The 23033-nt window shown below is 39.4% G+C and overlaps 1 protein-coding gene across 2 annotated transcripts in view; it reads right to left on the bottom strand.

The window, feature by feature from the left end:
- meis1a (Meis homeobox 1 a) overlaps nucleotides 1-23033 on the bottom strand; it is a 203925-nt gene that overhangs the window by 66560 nt on the left and 114332 nt on the right. For both annotated transcript variants that reach the window (XM_059986168.1, XM_059986167.1), the window contains exon 9: nucleotides 15637-15713. In XM_059986168.1, coding sequence (XP_059842151.1) covers nucleotides 15637-15713 — 77 coding nt within the window. The remainder of the gene's footprint in view (nucleotides 1-15636; nucleotides 15714-23033) is intronic.

Genomic DNA, 23033 nt, shown 5'->3' with positions numbered 1-23033 from the left:
GATTCACAATAGAAACCTGCTCACACCTCAGATACTTCTCGCACTTTAACAACAGCGCAAAGGCAAATACAAGTGAAGTCAATGATAATCAATCAGATCTTTTGAAAGCCGACTGGTTGTTTCGGTTCAACAATATCATTATCAGACTTTGCTGTGGTTAAGCAAGCCAAACAGTATGCTGTGGTTTCAAGTGATTTAAATGGAGAAGTCACAACAACAACCCTCTATTTATTTAATGAATATATTGGTTTAATAAAACTTCCACACAATATTTGACACCAAGCCAAACAAAAAGGTAACAGGCTGGCAACCAAAAGTAGATTTCAAGGAACATTGTAAAGGTGAAAAGGGAGCAAAGGAGCTATGGAGGTTTAGGGAGTATCCGAAATTGGAGCCAGGCAGTTAAAGTCATGACTGCAAATGGAGGAGTAACTAAACAGGGATCAGGAGTTAACAGAGGGCTGATCAAAAGTTTTTTTTCCCCAAATATTTATTCAATTCCCTTTTGAAAGTTACTATCAAATCTGCTCCCACTGCCTTTTTGGGAAGTGTGTTTTTGTTCATGTAAATAAAATAATCTTCCCTCTGGATTTTTTTTGTTGGCTGATTTTAAACTTGTACCCTCTGGTCAATAACTGCCATTAGAAACTACTTCAGCTTAATTACATTGACAAAGTCCTTTGTGAACCAGAGTTATAAAATTGGAGGCCATTCAGCCCATTGTTCTCATGCCAGACTGTGACCCAGCTTTTCAAGTACGCATCTAAACTGAAGTATGATAATCTCCACCATCAGAATTCTCACTGCCTAAGGGTGAACAGTTTAAAGCTATTCCCCCTGTTTTTGAACCTCTGCTAAAGGAATTAAATTCTAGTTATAATTATTTACCCCATCTGAGTGGCTCATAATTTGATAAACCTCAATTAAACTTCTGTTCAGCCTCATCATTTCCAAAGAAAACAAGTCTAACCCATCCAAATCAATTGTCAAGCCTACAACTGTCCAGTTGCGGCAACATTTCCATAAATCTCTTCTCCGTCGTCTTTATTAGTGCTCAAATGCCATAAAGTGTTAGATCACAGATCACTGATCTGAAACCATAACTGTGTGTCTCTCTCTCAACAATGCTGACTGACCAGCTGAGTAATCCCTGCCTTTTATAACTTTATTCTCAGTTCTCAAATAAATTCTAAAACAATTAAGGAAAGACATTCTGTATGCTTTTTTAATCAGGTTATTGAACCGTTGTACCACCTTTAAGGACTTATCGATGTAAATTCCTCAACTTTTCTGTTTCTCCACACATTTATTGCATATTTCCATGTCTTACTGCAACATCCTTCATACATAGCTCTACACTTCTTTGGATGAAACTCTTATTTTGCATTTCTCTGATAACAGAACACAGCCTCAATACCTTCCTGAAGTATGAAGTCTCCCTCCCCGTGTCAACACATGGCTTTTCCTTCAACTGCAAACTTCGTCATCGTGTGAATATGTAAAGTTCAAAAGTTCAAAGTAAATTTATTAGCAAAGTAGAAATATATATATATTTCACCTGAGATTACTTTTTGTGAGCATTCACAACAAATGCAAGGAGACACAATGGAATCAATGAAAAGACACGCAACGAATACAGGCAAATAACCAATCCAAAAGACAACAAATTGTGTAAATACTAAAAAAAGGAAACAAAAGTAATAGCAATAAATATTGGGAATACGAGTTGTAGAATCCTCTGAAGTGAGTGCATAGTTTGTGTAATCAGTTCACTGGTGGAGTGAGTGAAGTTATTCACCCTGATGGCTGAGGAAGATTAACTGCTCCTGAACCTGGTGGCGTGACAGACTTGAGACTCTCGCTGCTCCTTCCTGATAAGAAGTGAGCGAGGTTTGGATGGTGGAGGTCCTTGGACATTGCTTTCCTGTAACAGCGCTCCTTGTAAACCTGCTGAATGGTGGGGAGGGCGTTACCCGTGATGGACTGGGCTGTGCCCAGTACTTTTTGTAGGCTATTCTGTTCAGGGGTATGGTGTTCCCATACTAGGCCATGATGCCATCAGTTGGGATGCTCTCCTCCGCGCATCTAAAGAAGTTTGTCAGCATTTTTTTTTATTTAGACAGAAACAGCCCTCCAAGCCACACTGCCCAGCAACCCACCGAGTTAACTTCAGCCTAATAACAGGACAATTTACAATGACCAGTGAGCCTACTAAACGGTACATGTTTAGACTGTGGGAGGAAACCACAACACCAACGTGCACGTGCGAAGGACATACAAACTTGCTAACAGAGGACACTGGAACTGAACTCTGAACTCTGACACATGAGCTGTAACGAAGCAAACTGCTACGCTGCCATGGCGTCCTAATTGCATAGACACGGCATGTTTTAGATGACATGCCAAATTTACGCATACTTCAGAGGCGCTGTCGTGAACATATACACCAGCAGAGGCATTTGTTTGTAAGCACACTCAGTCAAATTTAAATTAAACCAAGGAACATTGCGCAGATGTACAGAGCTGGCAACAGTGTTTGTTGTTCTGATGTGCTGTTCTCATGATTTGTGTTAACATCAAAAATGACTAAACTAATTTATATCAAAAGGATAATATTTTTTGGTAATATCTTCCTAATTAATTTTTGGGAAAGCACTATTGCTGCTTTGCTATAAGCTAATGTTCTTTGAGAAGTACTGGATGTGTTCAACTGGATTTTAAGTGCATCCATTAACAAAGGGAACAGGGAGGGAAGATATTTGTAATCACAGATGCGAATCAAATCCATTTTTCACATGAAAGAAGTCAAGAGGTGGAGGAAGTAAAATATTAAACCGGCTCATACCTTCATGAGAAAGTTATCAGTCGTGCAGACAAGACCATTGAAAACACATGACACGGTACCAAGGCAAATGGCATATCATAAATGGAAAAGAGTGTGTGTAAGAGAAATGAAGTATTGAAATTGAAATCTAACACAACTTCACTCAGATGTGGCAAGCTAAAATGAGGACTCTGCTTTCTGAGGATTTTCTGCAGAAATAAAGAGATATGTTCTGAACAGAAACATGCATTTCTATAGAGCCTTTAGCACTGCTCTTCACCATTCACTTTCAAACCCTGAGCAATGCCTATTGCAGTAGCTCGGTCGAGGAACTAGGCTTTAAGTGTCTTAAAGGAAAATAGAGGGCCAGAGAGGTTTACTTAAGGTATGTTCAAGTATAGGACCACAGCAGCTGAAAGCATGAAACAGGGATTAGAACCGTGGGTACACAGGGGGCCAAAAGCAAAGAGACACATATACTTCAGGGTACACTCGAGCTACAAATCACTTACAGATAATAGAAACTAGGAGTTGGGCTGAAGTTGCCATGGAAGGGTTTGAAAACAAAGTGTTCATGCATCTGTGAGCCAACAATGAAAGCAAATAGGAAAGAAACTTTATATTCAATTGGGGCATTTGTACTTTATGCACACACAATTAGTGTATGTATATAAGCTAATCTTATGTATTTATATTTATTGTGTTGTTATCTGTACTGGATCAGAAATAACAATCACTTCATTCTCCTTTACACTTGTCAGCTAATGAATGACAATAAACAACCTTAAATCGTGAATCTTTTGCATGCTAGTCTTACACCAAATTTTATCCCTTAAAATAAATAAATGTTTGTGTTTCCTTATTTGACAGAATTTCTAGACATGACAACCTGTTTAAACACTTCTGAAACTGAGATATTTTTAATGGTACTAGACATTTAGTCTAACCTAGAAATAGAATTTGTACATAGAGGAAGAGGCAGCAAGTCTCTCTGTTGTAACAGGACAGGAAAACAGAGATGACAAAATACCATTGAAAGCTGTGCTTTTATTGGCAATGGCACTGCAAATATTGGTGCAAACATTCAGAAATATCACACTATTCTGTTACCATCAGAAGCTACTGATGTGGTTTTGCAGGGAGCAGTCTCAATTATGAGAAGGTCAGGTTAACACCGAGGGACTGCTTTCCTCCGTCATATCACTGGAGCTCAAATGATGTGGGTTAGTGTCATTACAAAGCTACATCTGAATAAATAAAACTAGTGAGCAAACTGCTGTATCTGATCACTTGAAAGAAACAATTCAGAAATCAGATCTTTTTATTCAAAATGCTCACACTGCATTCAACAGTTGACCTTATGCAAATTGAAACAATGATAAAATTATTACTCTTGGATACGCCCTCTTTTAGAAATGATGGATCGACCTAGAGACAGGCTGCACATTCGTTTTCAGCGCAGTGCTTGAATTTGGCAACCAGATTGTGCTGAGTATACGAGTTATACCAAACCTTCAGGCAGATACAGGAAAACAACTGTCAATACACAAGAAGCGACACAATGTCCACGTTTGCTGAAAAAGAGCTCTCTAGCTTAATCCCACCTTCCAGCACAAAAGTGCAGCTCTGCAAGTACACATCCAAGCACTGTAATGTGATGAGTTTGATGTCTCTCCCACCCTTCCATGAGTAAGTTCCAGACCTCCACTCCACTTTTCTCTCTATAATCTGTCTACCAATTAAATCTTCACTTTCCGCATGAGCTTTATTTGTGCTCTTCATTGTTTTAAACGCCTCAACTTAGTTTCCCTTGTTTTGAAAAAGAAACAGCCCTATCTGATCAATCCTCTCTTGAAAACTAAGACTGGCTAATGCTCCACAAAGACCCCCTCTCACTCGATTTCCACTCAGATTCTATCGGCAGATCCTTTTATTCCTTTCTCCCTCGTGATTCTTTAATTTCCCCCTTAAATGCATCCCTTGTTCAAAGAAGAAGAAAGGTGGAAGACAGGGAACTACAGACCAATTAGCTTAACAGCTACTATTGGCAAGATGCAAGAATCAATAATCAAAGAGGAAAGAGCTAATCTTTAAGTGAAGCTGAATATAATTAAACATACTCAACATTATCTTATGAAAGATGCCATGTTTGATAAATTTACTTGAATCTTTGAGAATGTAACAAGGAGAGCTGATAGACAAGGATGTGTAAATGCTGTGTGTTTAGATTTCCAAAGAGCATTTGACAAGGTGCCATATAGGAGGTTATTGAATAAATAACCTTAATATCAGAAGACGTGGTTACAATAGATTGTCTCACGGAAAAGGAAGAGCGAGAGTGAAAAACGTAACAGATTCTGCTGATGTAGAGAATCTTGGATGACACAGAAAAATGCTGTGGAGGAAGTCAGCAAGTCAGGCAGCATCTATGGAGGAAGAATCTTGGCTCAAAATGTCAACTGTTTATTCCTCTCCATAGATGGAACCTGACCTGGTAGGTTCTTCAAGCATTTTCTGTGTGTTGGAATGATGAGCCTTTTTCACATTGACAAGAGTCACTAGTGGAGTGCTGCAGGTTCAGTTCTTGGCCTGCAATTGTTCTCTATTTACACTAATGATTTGGAAGAAGGAGCAGTATGTGAGGTTTCCAATATAGCCAACAATACAAAGGAATGGCATGTTGCGATACTGTGATTCCACAGCAGGATATAGATAGGTTGTTTGGGTAGGCAAATGGAGTTTAAGGCAGGGAAGTGAGAAATCATGAACTTCAGTAGAATAAATCGGAACGTAGATGGGGAGAACCTAAATGGAGAGAATGCAAGTACAGGGGGATCTAGGTATTCTAGTGCAGGAGTCACAGAAATAATGCAGGCAGGTTGAACAAGTTCATACTTTAGGTTCCTAACTGTGGTTAACCCACAAGGGAAAGGATTACACTGCACCTTGCCTTATAGTTGTGAGGGCAGTAAAATAACTTGAGGTGAAAAACCACAAAGTTAATTCAGCAAAGTCTGGCAGGCTGGTAAAAATGACTTAGTTCTCTCACGGCAAAAAAAACAAGGTATGAGGCCATGTCAATATATGTGCTAAAACAGACCTCACATGATGAACTTGACAGGAAGTTTTCATGCATGTGAGGTTGATCATGGGTGTAGATCATAGATTTTGTGGGGGAGATTAAAGGGAACAGTCATTTTAAGTGGTAATGCAGGGTCGAACCTCTACCACAGTGATCAGCATTAGGTCGGGCCATATACGCCGGGAAGGGGAGGGGAAGTGTTAACTAACTGCTGGTTGTGGTCTGTCCGGTGGAAGATATAGTGCTGTGTATGCCTGTCTGTTGTTCCAGACATTGTACAGACCATCCATCTTGGTCTGAAGGTCCCACATATTGAGGATGGACAGTTCAACTAAAGTGCCTTTGCTGCTATTAAGTTTTGACTTGAAGACCATGCTCCATGGCAGGTTCTCTTAAAGAAACGCCTGAAGAGGTCCTGCAAACATTGCACAGGCCTCCTGATCTGTTATTCACAGGACTTGCACTGATATTACAGGTGTGTGTGCTATCTAGGCACACATGTATGCTGTCTGATGATATCCCATATGATCAAGTCCAGTTGCATTAGTAAGTTAGGCGCAAGGAGGATTCTTAAAAAGATATTACGGAGTTCAGAGAATACAAGTAAGCTCTAATTTTCTTAGACCTTGCCTTTGCACATCTGTGACTTTTCTACAATCTCATATTTCCAACCACACCTCTGGAAAACCATCTTGGAAAGACATCTTGATATCAGGCATTCTGCAGATGTGAGAGAATGAGCAGGAGCTTCAGGAAAATATTAAAGTGGTGCAACCGATTTCTTGAAATTAACCATTGTTGGTTCCATCCTTCAGAAAAAGTTCCAAAACCAATTAGCCTTGAAGTAGCCCCTTTAATAATATAGACATGTGCTTTGAAGTTTGTTGTCAAACAATATGTAACTACTAGCCATAGGTAACTTGGAGTTATTAGCTTAGATGAGAAAACTCCTAGAAAAATGGGTGAATGGGACCAGTGATGATCAAACTACCTGATGTGTCCCTTCAATATACAGTATCTCTGCAACTCCTGTACACCTTTTGACAACTACAGGAATCCATTATGAAATACCAGTCTCAAAATTATTTCCAAGGAGGTATTTGATGATACAAGGTCATTGAACAGCCACACATATTAAAGAAAGGAGGGAGAGAGAAAATAGGGAACTACATAGCTGTTAGCTTGACACCAGTGTGGGGGAAATAATGAAACCCATTATTAGGGAAGAAGACACTTAGAAAGTGTGAATAGGATTGTACAGAGTCAACTTGGATTTGTAAAAGGGAAATCATGTTTGACAAGTCTGCTGAAAGTTCAATTTGCAGAACAGGCAAGGACAAACCAGTTGATGTTGGGTTTTGGATTTCTAGAAGAATTTCAGAACAGTAGCGCATAGACTATTTTTAAAAAATGGAAGCACAGGGTAGCAGGAATAATATAGTAGTGTGAAATGAAAATTAGGGAACAGAGAAAATGTTCAGAATAAATAATTTGTTTTTGGTTATGGAGAGAATGATTTGTAGAGTGCTGTAATGGTCACTGATGGAGCTGTTGTTCTTCACAATTTACATCAGTGTCTCATAGAACAGTTATACCACTCACTGGTATAAGCTGACAAACCAATGCTGAGTGAAAGAGAGGGCTGTGAGGAAGATGCAGATGAGTTTCTGGGAAATTCAGACAAAATAAGTGAAAAGGCATGAATGGAAAGAGTCAAACTGATATTTACATACTTTTCAGAATCTCAAACTGTTCTTAATGACTTTACAGACAATGAGGTACTTTTCTATTGCAGTCACTACTGTATTCTGAGAAACACTGCAGCCAGTTTGTGCACGGTAAGCTTCCGTAAAAAATGCAGCAGTGACAAGGTAATCGGCTTCTATAATGTCGACTCTGTGACAAATATTGATCAGGTCTCCAAAGTTAACTGCCATGCTTTTCTTTGAAATAATATCAAAGGCTCTTTCACAGACTAAAACTTGATCCTCTATCTGACCTGAAAGATAGTCAGTTCCTCGTACTGCACTGATTTCCCAGCCAAGCTCTCCCGCTTGGGATCTTTGGGCTCAGGAGTGATGAAGTGCTACCCCTCGCACAGGCAAGCTCGTACAGGCAACAGTAAGAAAGTGGCCAACGTAACCAGAACAAATAGGTTCAATATGTAACGGTGGTAATATCAAACCTGCAAACCACTGAACTGCTGAAACATTCATGGCTAGTTATACCAGAAGCTATAAAAGCAAAGACAGCAACACCATGGTTACATGGAATTAATAGAAATTATTTAGAATACTAAATAAAGGAATTTAATCTGAAGTCTTTATAATAATATAATTCGCTTCATCCTCCTAGTTAAGTAATAATAGCCTAGCAGCTATTTGTAAATGTTTAGAAGATACCACACCCTCCCCCTCCCCCACCGTCCTCTGTAATCTAACACAGTTTAGAAAGGAAGTGACGAGCTGCACCAATTTAAAGTTCAGCAATTCCCAACTATGACAATTGTAGATCACATAAAATACTGGGCAGGAAATGACAGAAATGAACATTATTTAAATTTAGAATCCCATATCTCCTGACTCCCCTGATCAGAATGTACTGCTTGAACTCTGAAAATCTTTGGAATCTTATTCTTGCTGTGGAAGTGGTGGCCGACCACTATCAAGGAGAGAGTAGTATACACTTTGCTTTGCTGGGTCTAACAACTTCCCTGTGCCAGTGCACAACTGATTTCACAGACAGAGCAAAGTTGATGCCTGAAGGAATGTAGAAAGTTGCTGCCACTTCTAGAATGCATCTACAAATTGCACTTTTGATCCCTGCTTGCAGTGTTCTTCCAACATTCTTAATTAACTTGAATGCATTTGGATCATAATCAGAATAAAGTGACTGGTGAATAACATTAAATGGTCCAGTGCAAATAACTGTCTATCAAACAAGTGTCTACACTCAGAAGTATAAATAATAGTTTGCTTAATTAGGGGTTCTTTCATTTGGAAATTGCTAAAGGGCTGACTGAGGGGAAATGAAATGGCTTAACAAGGTGTACATGGAAACATTTTTACATGATGAGTGTTCGTAACTAGGAGGCACCAATATAAGTTCTTTACAGTAAGAGTGATGTGAATGTGGGACATATTACTATGCAGCTGAAGTGAACGGCAGAAATACTTTGGGGAATTTGCTGATTCTGCGAGATGTCAAGAGGTGGGACCATGTTTGTGTGGAGGCCAGCACTGGTTGGCAGGGCAGAGTTTCTGTAGATTTGGTGTAACTATATGAAAGGATGTTCTAACATTCTGGTGTTCACATCTGATTTAGCTCTCCTATCTTTGCGATCTCCTCAAAAATTAAATTAAAATAATTAAGGCCTGTTCTGTAGAGAACCATGTTGGCTCTTGCTGATTAGGCTATAATTTTCTAAATCCTCATTGATTTAAGCCTACACTATCTCATAAGGTTTCCTACTTCTACCTTCAGATGCTGTTCTATGCTTTTGACTGCTGGCAGAGCAGAACACACGTCCCAATGGATTACTGTATCTTGCCCTTTGAGGGAATTTTTCTCCTGAACCTTCGGCTCTGATTTCAAGTTCAAGTTCACTCACCATGATGCCATTTTAGTCTTTGCAGCCAAGGGTTGGAGTTTAAAAATAGGGAGGTTTGTTGCAATTGTACAGGAGGTTGGCGAGGCCTCACCTGGAATACTGTGCACAAATTCCCCTTAACAAATACAAAACAGAGTAACACTGGAGTAAGTAAGAAGGGGATTCACCAGGCTAATTCCTACAATGAGAGGATTGTCCTATAAAGAGAGAATAAATAGTTTGAGAATGTATTCCTTGAAGTTTAGAGGATTGATGTTTCAGAGGATCTTACTGAAATACTTAATATCTCACTGGGTTTGGCAGGGTAGATGGTGGAATGTGGGAGAGTCTCAAGCAGATGAACATAACTACAAGGGTATGGTCATTTAAAATGGAGCTACATAGAACTGCTGGATCTCTCTAGTGTGGCAGATGGTGGAAAATGGGTTATTATAAGTATTTAAAATGGAGGGGGATGAATACTTGATAGACTGAAGGATTATAAAGCGTACGGAAACATGGCAAAGAATAGGAGTGAGGCCAGCATATATCAGCAGTGATCATATTAAATGCCAGGGCAGGCTTGAAGAGTGTGGTGGCCTACTCCTGTTTCCTTATGCTCTTCTGATCTAATCATTCCTCCCAATTGACTGGGAACAATTAATACTCAGATCAACACAGTCCAGCAGATAGTTGATTAAAAAATAAAGAAATGCTGCCTGACTTGAGGACCAGACTTGTACAATCTATGATATATTATTTTATATACTATACAATATTATATATGATACTGTATTATATTTTAAATGTTTAAAAGGAGATTATGGATATATATATTTAAACACATGCATACACAACATCCTTTTGTCTTCAATTTAAATGAACGTAACTTTTGATTTGAGAGTGAAGCACATCAATAAGTATTTGAATAACTTACACATGTATATGAGCTAAACATACTGCACAATAATAATGTGTTGCAACAAAGAAGTTGAAGTCTGAAACAAAATGCAATAAAAACCAAGGTCACCTTTCTTTTCACCTCAGCCTGCTTGTTAATCCCTTGTGCAGTATGACTTTATCTTCATGTAGACCTCTTTCCCCATGTTCAGTCAATGGAGTCCTCTGGTAGAACTGCTTGATACTGACCTAATAACTTCTTGGTATTGTATCTGAAATATTTTTAATTAATTTGCTGGACATCAGGGTTTCAATTGAACTAATGCAATGCCAGTAAAAGGGAAGTTCACACCATACACAGGACTAAACTGCTGTGGGCAATTTTCATCTTGGTCAACAGCAAACACTGTTGTTGAAAAATCAAAGTCCTTGCTCCCCCCTGTGAGAAGTGCGGTGGAGAAGTAACCTCTAATCTTGTGCTGAACTCTCAATGGGGCCTTAACTAAAGTGATAGAAATGAAAGAAGATCCCTATTCTAAACACGATGAAATAATGTATAACTGTTTGCTTTCGTAGGCAGTAGCCCGCTTAACCTCGCACCACGTAATGGCATACGGACTATTCACAAGAAGCAGTGAACAATGCATCTGTTCTGTACCACATTCTGAACAGTTCCCATCTCTTTTACAAGAATGGGTATTCTCTTTCCACCCTCAATGCAATTGTTTTTCTGCAAACACAACTACTGTCCTTCAAGACAAGCATTTATGTTTGTATTTGCATTTCATGCATTCCCACATGCTGTGCTTTCTGCCAATAATTTATGACTGATCTGCACCCAGCCTGCCCCTCAGCATTTTTATTTAATCTGTGCAACACAGATTTATGGCAACTTGTCATTAATAATACAAAAATGTGCATGTGCCTTAGCAAAACACAGAGCGTAAAATATTCTTCTACAAAAGTGCATTTTCAAGAATTACACAGAGAATTCTACTAATATACCTCAACATACCAACATTTATTGCAATCATTCATCATTTTTCCCTTTTGTGAGTTTTATTTACGTTACTATCCCAGAAGAATTCTGAAGAAGTTTTCAATTAAGCATGATATAAAAATACATTTGTTTTGGCTGAAAGCTGTGCTTTCAAGTGCAAGGAATGATGGCCAGAAATGTTTGATTGAACCTTTGGAAGAGTTTTCTAAAGAGGGTTATCAATAGCAAGAAGATATTCTGACCAAGAAACTACTATAAAAACCAAGACAAACCTGATGCCTCTCACAAAGCACAAGAAAATCTTAAAACAGAGAACTTTTAAATATATTATAAATAGTCCAATTATATATACACAGTATTTTAAACATATAAAAATGATTTGCTTCAGCAGTTTGATGAAATATTTCTTCAACCACTTATCTAAATATTGCTAGTATATCCATATAGATATGTATTTAACCATATGTAAGGACACAACCATATGGTTAGTTATGACAGGAAGGAATTCCACTACATGATTCTTTACAATGCCTTTGTGGATGATTCAAAGTATAACACGAGTAATATTAACAGCCAGACACAGTTATTATGCACTCTAGTTACTCCACCCTACATCATCTTTGAGTGCAATCTTGTAGCCAGAATGGAAATGTTCTGTGCACTCAAACTGCTATGGCCAGCAAAGCACCATGGGCACTTCTTTCCCATAGGTTGTTGGCAAAATGCTATCCCATTATCCTCTGCCCCCTGCAGCTGGAGAAATCGATTGCCTAAGGTTGCTGTTAGGTCATGGAAATTGATAACCCTTACATGCTTCACTCATGTTAGTGTGTCTGTGTCTGCCAGATAGTGCACTTTATAAATTAAAGCTTCAAAAGCAAATATATTGTAAGTAGCTAGTTATCTCTCTGGAACTGAAACTGAACAATACCAGGATTATAGTGACAGAAATTGCATTTTCTGTAATGGAGTTTAATAATGTTACAACTCTCTCCCACAGGCTTCCTCCGTCTGCCACGAACCGAAGGATTTGTTAATGCAGATGATGTCAACACTGAAACCCTAGTTAATCACAAAAATGGATTATACTTGTAATTAAGGCTGTAAAATATTAATCTCTGACACTTATTGAGAGAACAAATACTTTTATCTGCTAACTGGCATACCTCAGTGAACTATGAATCTATTTTGGCGGCTTTCTGCTTTTTCACATCAAAGGGAGTAGAATTTCCTACCACAAATATCCATCTAAAATATTTAGACAATTAATTAGATACAGATAATTTTAATGGATATTGGATTTCAATACCCAGCAAAACTTCAGTGCTGCAAGTATATGAAGTCTGATTTATACTGTGCTGACACACAGCAACAAATCACCCCTTGTTACGAAGTTGTGCTGCACAGCTCTAGCTTTTGAACAGAATGGGGTTTGTTTTATCTGTTGAGGACAAATGGAAAAAGTATATATCATTTCAGTGTATTGAACAGGTGGCTGCTAACGGACCGAGAGGCAGCTCCAGCACCGATATTACTCTGAAGCCAAGCAACCAAGTACACAATAACTACCTACTTGATACCTTTGAGTCATTAGGGTCAAGCCCCAATCCATAGCCTGGATTAAAAAGAAGTCATAGAGAACAGCAAGTTGCACGTATACACTAGAAGAAGCCAAATTCCATTCTAGCTTGTGCAATGAGTTCAGTCAAAGTTGATGCAGAAAGTAGAGGATTAAGAAGAGAGGGGGAGGCCCCACTTGGACTCCCTTCGCTGATTGCTGTAAAATAGCCATATGCAGACTGAAGCTGAGAAAGTTTAGCCACACTCTACTTCATACTCATGTGTACCCTCTAGCCTCCATGTAGATCCATGAGGCGACTACCTGCATCAAATATGCTACATAAGTGCAAGCTGTCTTGGATGATCACCTAAAGGTGCACACAAGGGACCCAAGGGTAAAGGAACAGCCGGTTGCCAAGGACTAATTTTTTGTGAAGACTGAGGGCAGGGAAAAAGTATGTGAGGCTTGGGGTGGGTAGAAATAAATTCTTTAAATCTATAATGTCAGCTAATTTGGGCAAATGTCAAAAATACATACTTAACAGATGTTGTGGCAATGGGGTTAATAACTTCTGAATGATAAAACATTTTGTGATTTCTCCCCTATGTGCATTACTTATTAGCTCTTGGCTTTGAGTCATAAATTTGTAGATTGTAGTCCAATTGTTTTAGCACAGAAACAACTCAGCAAGGAGTGAGCGCTGCGTGCTCGGAGATGCTGGGGAAGACTTTGAACAGAGCCACCAACTGCTTTCTCAGGTAAACTTAAAAGGTTACATGGAAGTATTCAAGAGAAGTACAGAAAAGTTATCTCTGTTACCTTGGCCATTATCTATCTCACAATCAACATCAGGAAATTGCCCCATTTCTATTTGTGGAGCTTTTTGTACCACACATTGGGTGCTGTATTTTATACAGATGAACCATAACATCAATTCAGAAGAAGTTCAGCAGGGCAAGTGCCTCAGGATATCAAGCTGGCTGCTATATAAATTTATACCTGTTTCTTAAAATTAGTCAAACTCCTGCAGTTATGTTCTAACCATTTAAACCTAATACTTAAATTTGTGATAACAAGAACTTAAAGAGGGTGCCTCCAGCCTTTTAAACATGAGCTGAGAAAGAACGAAATTAATGTCTCTTTGTTTTCTTATATTTTTGTTTGCTTATTTCAACTCAAACATGGACTGTTGATGATATCATCTGGGAATTGGTTTAGAGCATGAGGGAGCTGAATTACAACACAGCTGAAATGATTCGACACTGGCTTCGCAGAAGAAGCTAGAGAGTGGTAGTAAGTGGTTTTGCCTCTCTGGCAGGAGGCTTGTGGCTAGTAGTGTGCCACAGGGATCATTGCTGGGTCTGTTGTTGTTTATTGTCTTTATCAACAATCTGGCTGGTAACATGGTAAAGTGGATCAGCAGATTTCTAGATGACACCAGGTTTGGGGGTGCAATAGACTACGAGGAGGACCATCAGAGCTTGCAGCAGGTTGGACCAGCTTGAAAAATGAGCTGGAAAAATGGCAGATGGAACTTAATACAGAGATCTGGCAATACAGATCCATGATCCCTTAAAACTGGAATCGCAGATATAAAAGGTTGTAAAGAAAGCTCCTGATACAGTAGTCTTCATAATTCTATATATTAAGTGCAGGAGTTGGGATATTGTAGAAGGTGTTAGTGAGGCCTAGTTTGGAGCATTGTGTGCAGTTTTAGACTCCTACCTACAGTAAAGATGTAAATATAATTGAGAGAGTGCAGAAAGAAAAGTACAAGCATGATGCCAGGACTTAAGGACCTGAGTCAAAGGGAAAGGTTGAGTAGGTTAGGACTTTATTCCCTGGAACGTAGAAAATTGAGGGGAAACTTGATAGAGGTTTACAAGATTATAGGGGGTGTAAATACAGTATATGCAAACAGGCTTTTTCCACTGAGATGGGATGAGCCTAGAACTAGAGGTCATGGGTTAAGGGTGAATGGTGAAACATCTAAGGGGAATTTTTTCACTCAGAGGGCGGTGACAGAGTGGAATGAATGCGGGCTGATTTCAACGTTTAAGAGAAATTTGGATAGGTACATGGACATTAGGGGGTATGGAGGGCTATGATCCGGGTGAAGGTCAATGGGATGAGGCAGAGTAATGGTTCGACACAGAGTAGCGAGGCCAAAGAACCTGCTTCTGTGCTGTAGTGTTCTACGACTACACAAGAACACCAAGGCACTCCGGGTTAATGACTGTATGAACAATGCAGATTTAGTTCTGTCACACATGTCAAGATCGGCACTAGCGACTGCTTCAAGCCATCTCCTCAGTGATATCATTGCCATTTAGTATTTAAAGATAATTGTGTATCTACATATTATTTATTTGCTCAACAGGAGAGGAAAAATAAATCTGTTTAAAAGTTATTGTTATTGTAATTTTTCTTTGTCTTTTTAAGGAGCCTTAATCTAATTACTTTATTGTACAGCGCTTCGTTAAAATGCTCATGTACTGCAAGAAAATAAAAGTGAGCCACAAAGTGACAATAGTCACTGGTTTATCTAGAGGGAAGACATTTCTCTGTAAACAGTAGGGAATACAAACAACTGAGGTGTGTTGTCTTAACGCAGATCATTTGCCGTGATTTGCCGCAGGCAACGGTGCTGTCAGTATGTAAACAAAGTTAAACTACATACCAGTTGTTCACTTGCAGGATAGTTAGTCCTGTGTCTTGAGCAAGCTGCTTCTTCTGTTCTTCTGAAGGGTAAGGGTGCTGGAAGATGCCAAGCCAAAGACATAATATTAGAATAAAATGATCTGGCAAGAAATATGTACATGTACTGTGAAAATGCATTAAATTGGAATGAGTTCATTAATTATTGTAAGCTGAGGCACTGTATTCTCCTAAGTGTTAGTGAGATCTGAAATCATCTAATTAATGACAGAAAATGGGAAGCCAATTATAAAGTTAAGTGAAGTGTAGAAACAGCTACATTAATTAAAATCCTTGCTTTACCTGCTCACTCAACTCTATGAGAATACTAGACAGCCAGTTTGACAGAATACCATAAAAAATAATTAGTATCAGCATCCCTTTCTCTGGTGGGTGTGAGATATTATAAAATTCCAATTTTTGAAAACAACCATCCAACTTTTGCTGGGAATCTGGGGTCAACTGAGTGGAATTTTTGGATGACACATTTTAAAACTTCTCAAATAAAAACCAAATCAAAACCAGCTCCAAACAGCACAACAACAACAACAACAGATAAACAGCTTTAAATACTACTGATACAATATTCAGAATTCAATATAAAAGTTTAATGGAAGATATAATCAGATTTAAATTGTGAGGAACCGTTAATGTTACAGTATTAAATAGAAATCTTAATCATAAAATCCAGAATCCAGTTTATTGTTACTGACACGTCAGAAATTTGTTGTTTTGTGGCAGCAGTACAGTGCAAGACCTAAAATATTACTAGATTAAAGACTAAGACCATAAGAGTAGAATTAGCATGTGGCCCATTGAGCCTGCTCGAGCTGTTTGATCATGGCCGATCCAGTTCCCTTTCAACCACATTCTCCTGCCATCTCCCCGTAACCTTCCATGCCCTGACTAATCAAGAACCTATCAGTCTCCACCTTAAATACACAAAATGACCTGGCCTCCACAGCCACCTGTGTCAATGAATTCCACAGATTCATTACCCTAAGTCTAAAAAATTACTCCTCATCTCTCCTAAATGGGCATCCCCCTATTCTGAGCTTGTGCCCTCTGTTCCAAGACTCCCCCACTATAGTAAACATTTTCTCCATATCCACTCTATCTAGGCCTTTCAGTATTTGATAGGTTTCAATGAGAAGCCCCTTCATTCTTCAAAATTCCTGTGAGTACAGACCCACAGCTATCAAATGCTCATCATGTGATAACCCTTACATTCCTGGAACCATTTTTCTGAACCTCCTCTGGACCCTCTCTAAAGTCGGCACATCCTTCCTTACTTAAGGGTCCCAAAACTACTAACAATACTCCACGTGAGGCCTCAGCGGTGTCTTGTAAAACCTCAGCATTTTATATAGTTTATATTCTAGTCCACTTCAAATGAATGCTAACATTGCATCTGTCTTCCTCATTATAGACCCAATATGCAAGTTAACCTTTAGGGAATCCTGCATGAGGATTACCAAGTCCCTTTGCAGCTCAGATTGTTTAAAATTTTCTTCCCATTTAGAATATAGTCTCTGCTTTTGTTCCTTCTACCAAAGTGCATGACTATACATTTCCCGACACTATATTCCATCTGCCACTACTTTGCCCACTCTTCTAATCTGTCTAAATACTTCAGCAAACTCTCTGCTTCCTCAACACTATCTGTCCCTCCACCTACTTCGTACCATCGGAAAACTTGGCTACAAAGCTATCAGTTCCGTCATGTGAATCATTGAAATATAACGTAAATCGAAGCAGTCTCAACACTGACCCCTGCAGAACACCTGCAGTTACTGGCAGCCAATCAGAAAACGCTCCCTTTATTCTCACTGTTTGCCAATGCTCTATCCGTGCTAGAACTTTCCCTGTAATACCATAGGCTCTTTCAGCAACTTGCCAAACACCTTCTGAAAATCCACTGATGCTCCTTTGTCTATCCTGTTTTTTAGTTCCTCAAAGAATTCCAACAGGTTTGTCAGGCAAGAAACCATGCTGAGCTTGGCCTATTTTATCATGTGCTTCCAAGTTGCCTGAAAGCTCATCCTTAACAAACTATTCCAATATTTTCCCAACCACTGAGGTCAGGCTAACTGGCCAATAATTTCCTTTCCTCTGCCTCCCTCCTTCTTGAAGAGTGGAGTGACTTTACAATATTTCAGTCCTCCAGAGCTATGCCAGAATCGATTAATTCTTGAAAGATCATTACTAATGCCTCTACAATCTCTTCAGCCACCTCTTTCAGGACCTTGGGGTGTAGTTTATCAGCTCCAGGTGACTTGTCTACCATCAGACCTTTCAGCTTCTCAGGCACCTTCTCCTTAGTAACAACAACTGCACTCACTTCTGCCCCCTGACACTCTCGAACTTTTGGCATACTGCTAGTGTCTTCCATCGTGATGATGAATTCTAAATACTTATTCCATTTATCTACCGTTTCCTTGTCCCCCATCACTACATCTCCAGTGTATTTTCTAGCAACTTAATTTCTACTGTTGTTACTCTTTTACTATTTATGTATCTGAAAAATCTTTTAATATCCTCTTTGATGTTATTGGCTAGCTTACCTTCATATTTCATCTTTTCCTTCCATATGCCTTTTGTTGGTTTTTAAAGCTTCCCAATCCTCTAACTTCTCACTAATTTTTGCTCTGTTATATGCCCACACTTTTGCTTTTATGTTGGCTTTGACTTCCCTTGTCAGCCATAGTTGTGTTGTCTTGCCATTAGAAATACTTCTTCTTTGGTATGTATCTAGCCTGTGCCTTCTGGTCCCAGAAACTTTAGCAATTGCTGCTTTGCCATCACCCCTGCTAGTGTTCCCTTTCCAATCAAATTTGGACAGATTTTCTATTATACCTCTGTTATTTCCTTTACTCCATTGACGGCGTTAGTTTCTTCTTGAATTCCAGGGTGAATTTTATCATATTATGATCACGGTCTCTGAAGGATTCCTTTACCTTAAGCTCTGATATCAAATCTGATTCAGTAGCTCACCAACAAGCTGCTCTACAAATTCTCTCTCTTTGGATACAAAATCAGCACCAATCTGATTTTCCCAATTTACCTGCGTATTGAAATCCCCCAGGACTATTTTGGCATGCGTTTTCATTGAAAATTCTAGCCCTCATCCTGACTACTGTTAAGAGGCCTATATATAACTCCCATCAGGGTTGTTTTACCATTGCAGTTCTTTAACTCTACCCACAATGATTTTACATCTTCTGATCCTCTGCTGCCTCTTTCTAATGATCTGATTTCATTTTTTACCAATAGATTCAGCCCACCCGTTCTGCCTAGCTGCCTGTCCTTTTTATAGATCTGTATCCTTGGATGTTAAGCTGCTATCTATCTTTTTCAGCCATGACGTCCACACCATCATACCTGGCAATCTCAAAATGCGCTACAAGATCACCTCCCTTAATGGGTGCATTCACCTTCAATCCTGTATTCATCACTTTTTTTTTAAAGTTTGTCTCCTGTTACACTGCATTTCATCCCACTGGCTGCAATTCTGTCCTATCATCTACCTGTCCTTCCTGACAGTCTCACCACACACTGCCTCTGCTTGTATACCAACTACCCCATCCTCAGCCCCATCACTCAGTTTCCCATCCGCCTGCTAAATTAATTTAAACCCTCCCCAACAGTTCTAGTAAATCTGCCATAATAAAGCATTAAATACGAGCTTTACTTGTTACAGGTACATCAAAACATTGAAACATCCAGTAAAAGGTGCTGTTTGCATCAACAAACAACATAGTCTGAGGATTTGCTGGGGGCAGCCTGCAAGTGTTCCCATGTTTCCAGAGCCAATGTAGCATGCCCATTCTAACCCTAACCCATACTTCTTTGGACTGTGGGAGGAAACCAGAGCACCCAGATGATACACATGCAATCATGGGTAGAACGTACAAACTCCATACAAACCAGATTGGAAATTGAACCCTGATTGCTAATGCTGTAAGTATTACTCTGGTCACTATGCTGCCGTGACACACATTACTGTGAGTTACAATACAAATTAATTTTAAAGATTGCAAAAAGGAGAGTAATGAGGTGGCTGCAAAGTTTGTTGTCTTTTTTAAAGGGAAACGGAAGTAGTTCTATAATAAAGACACTATTAAATTCCCAAATGGCTTAAGCATTATTTGAAAACATTTCTTATTGTGTCTTGGAATTTTTTCATAGTTTCTGGAACTAGGGAGGTTAGTTGGCCATTGTAAATTGTCTTGTTATTAGACTAAGATTGGATCAGGGGATTGCTGGGCAGCACGGCTTGAAGGGCCTTCCTTCTGCTGAGGCCCATAAGTCAGAAAGACACATGCAACCCTGTAGACCAAAGTTCTATTGTCATCTGCACAGTGATGGGCTTCAGTGGCAAGCATGGCAGCACCCCACCTACCTCGTCAACGCAATGCCTCGTGGAAGTGGAAGTCCTCACTCTGTTCATAAAAAAAGTCTCTGCTTGAGGCAATAAACTATCCAAAGTGCTCAATTAGCTACTCGCAAAACTAGCTTTGCGTTGGATTGGAGTTATGCTACACCCCGAGAGCATGCAAAAATTAAGGTTCACACTTAGATGGCACCTTTCATCGTCATTATTTATATTTATTTATTGAGATACAGCACAGAATAGGCCCTTCCGGCTCTTTGAGCCGTGCTGCCCAGGAGTCCCCTGATTCAATCCTAGACTAATCACGGGACCAGTTACAATGACCAACTCACCCACCAACCAGTACGTCTTTGAACCGTGGGAAGAGACCGGAGCCTCTAAAGGAAACCCATGCAGTCACGGGTAGAACATACAAACTCCATACAGGCAGAGGCTGGAATTGAACCCCAGTCAGCTATACTGTCAAGAGTTGTGATAAGCACTTTTAGGATGATGCAGTGGTGGGTTAAGTCCAGTGAAGTACTTTCGAAGCAGAATCACTATAGTAATATAGGAAACAAAGCACCAAATTTGCTTAACAGTTATTTTCCACAAATGGCAATGTATAATAGCAGGTAATCTAAATTGTTCATGTAGATTAAGGGATAAATGTCAGCCAAGGCACCTGGCCCTACTTCAAAATCACACAATGGATCTTCTGCATCCATTTGATAGAATAGGTCAGATCTCAGTTTAACATCTCAGCCGGCAATTTGGTATGAGCTACATATTAGTAGAATAACAAGCTGCAGGAAATAATGTGCAGTTTCAAGTGTTCCTTAAAATTAGTGGTGAAGATTCGTTTTGCTTTACCTTGAGAAATATTCTCAGTTTAAAATGACCTTCAGTAACTGGCAAAGATACTAAAGCGGAACCTAGGACATAACTTGAACCGTCACTAGAATTGATTAAGTGCAATGGATGAACGGACTCTTCACCTGAGCTGCAGATGGCAACAGAATTGTAGATTTTGGTCAGTATGCAAGAGGGTGCAAGAAGGATATAAAGCCAGTAATAGGAGTGGGCTTGGCCAGTGAAAGCCACATTTTACAAATTAATAATAAATACTTGTGGCTTTAAGTCTGCCTCGGGTGCTGGTGTCAGAGGAGCAATTAACAACCAAGAATGCTGGAGCAATGGACTAATTTTAGGCTTGCATCTGTGGTATTATTTTTGCCTATCCAGGGGAATTCCTAGCATTATCTAAGCCAACATCAGTGTGCCTCAGAGGGAGAGCTGTACAGCAGGAAGAGTTATTGTTCAGAGGAGACATGAATCGTTCACCCTTTCTGCCCTCTCAAAGACACAAAGATCCTGCACATTATCCAAACATTAAAGAGATTCTCCAGATAATGAACATTTAATTAACCATATGAGGGAGAAAGGAACAGTATGTGTAGGTGAGTTTAGATGAAGAATGTTGGAAGGAACCTTGTGTGGAGCATTAATGTTGGAAGTAAGAACTGGGATGACTGATGCACCATATAACTCTTTGAACATGATGCATACAAATAAAAGTTGGAATACTATTCCAAAATCATGCATCCCTGCCCTAAAAACGACCCTGAGATAACTTCAAGTTATGAGCTCTGAGTGCTCTTCCCAATCATAGATTAACAGGTTGTCACTGATCCAGCTGGGACTTGTTTAGACAGGCAGAATGTTGTTGGACCAAAAGGCCTTTTTTGTATTGAAAGTACTTTGCATATACCATGACTACAACAGTTTCAAGATGTTTTACACCGTTGGGATGCTACACTTCAACAATCAGATGTTAAAAGTAAAATAACATTTCATGGATTGTGAAGTAATGGAGAATATGTGATGGCTGGAGAATGTTTTAACTAACGCCATGGTGCACCATGTGTTATACTGTAGATCATATCAAACAAAACCGGGAGCAACTACATGTACACCTAATGCTCTCTCTCCATCAGAATGTCTCCGATGTGACTTCCCTTCTGATATACTGCTTTGTTTCTTAATATCTCCTCTTTTTATACCCACTCAAGTTTTAAATTTAGGTAGAGGATTAAGTAATTTGTAGATGGTACAAAAATTAGCCATGTGGCACTGAATATCTTATAGACCACTCAGTTGTACAGATAAATGGTGTGAAGTACTGTATTTGTGGAGACCATGAGGAATGGAAGCAGGAGTAAGCCATGGTGATACCTCTTATCATTTCTGTTGTTTGATTTCATGTTAATTTTTTAGCATGTCTCTTCCCTGACTAATTTCAGACACTTTGAAAATACTCGAAAAAAGTCAGTCTTGACTATACTCAGTAACTGAGCCTTCACAGCCTCCCGCGGGACTGAATTCCAAAGACTTGCTAATCATTGTCCTGATTGAGCAATGCTGTCATTTTAAATGGCATTTCCTGGTTTTGGGCACACAGTCTCTGACCTGTCATGTCTTGTAAGAAGCTGGCATGTTTCGGTGAGGTCAGAGGGGGGAGTGTCACCAATCAGAAGGCAAGAAGAGGAGATATATGCAGTACATACTGGCTTCCTGAGTGCAGAGGGACAGTCAGAAGGAAGAGTGCTTGCTTACAGATCCCTGATGGTAACACGTCAAGTAGGACCGTTGAGAAGGCATTTCCCTTTATTAGGGAGTGCACAGATAAAAGAGCAGTGGGGTCATGCTGCAAGTGTGTAGAGCACACTTGAGCCCAAAACTAGTGTAATCAGTGCAGTTCTAGTCACCTTGTTATATAGGAATGGTGTGATCTCCCTCGGGAGGGGACAGAGCTATAACCTATAAGGATATATACTGAAAACTGAAATTAGGATTAATCTCAATAGCTATTTGCTGACTTGGGCAAAGTAGGCTAAACAGCCTCTTTTTGTCTCATAAATTTCTATGATTCTATCTAGTGCACACTCCATTATTGCTAGTTTCAAAGAGAGCATTTTAAAGAAAATATAGTGCATTTTCATTCACTT

This window comes from Hypanus sabinus, chromosome 12, assembly GCF_030144855.1.
Source record: "Hypanus sabinus isolate sHypSab1 chromosome 12, sHypSab1.hap1, whole genome shotgun sequence".
Lineage (NCBI taxonomy): Eukaryota > Metazoa > Chordata > Chondrichthyes > Myliobatiformes > Dasyatidae > Hypanus > Hypanus sabinus.
This window is presented reverse-complemented; position numbering and strand designations above follow the sequence as displayed.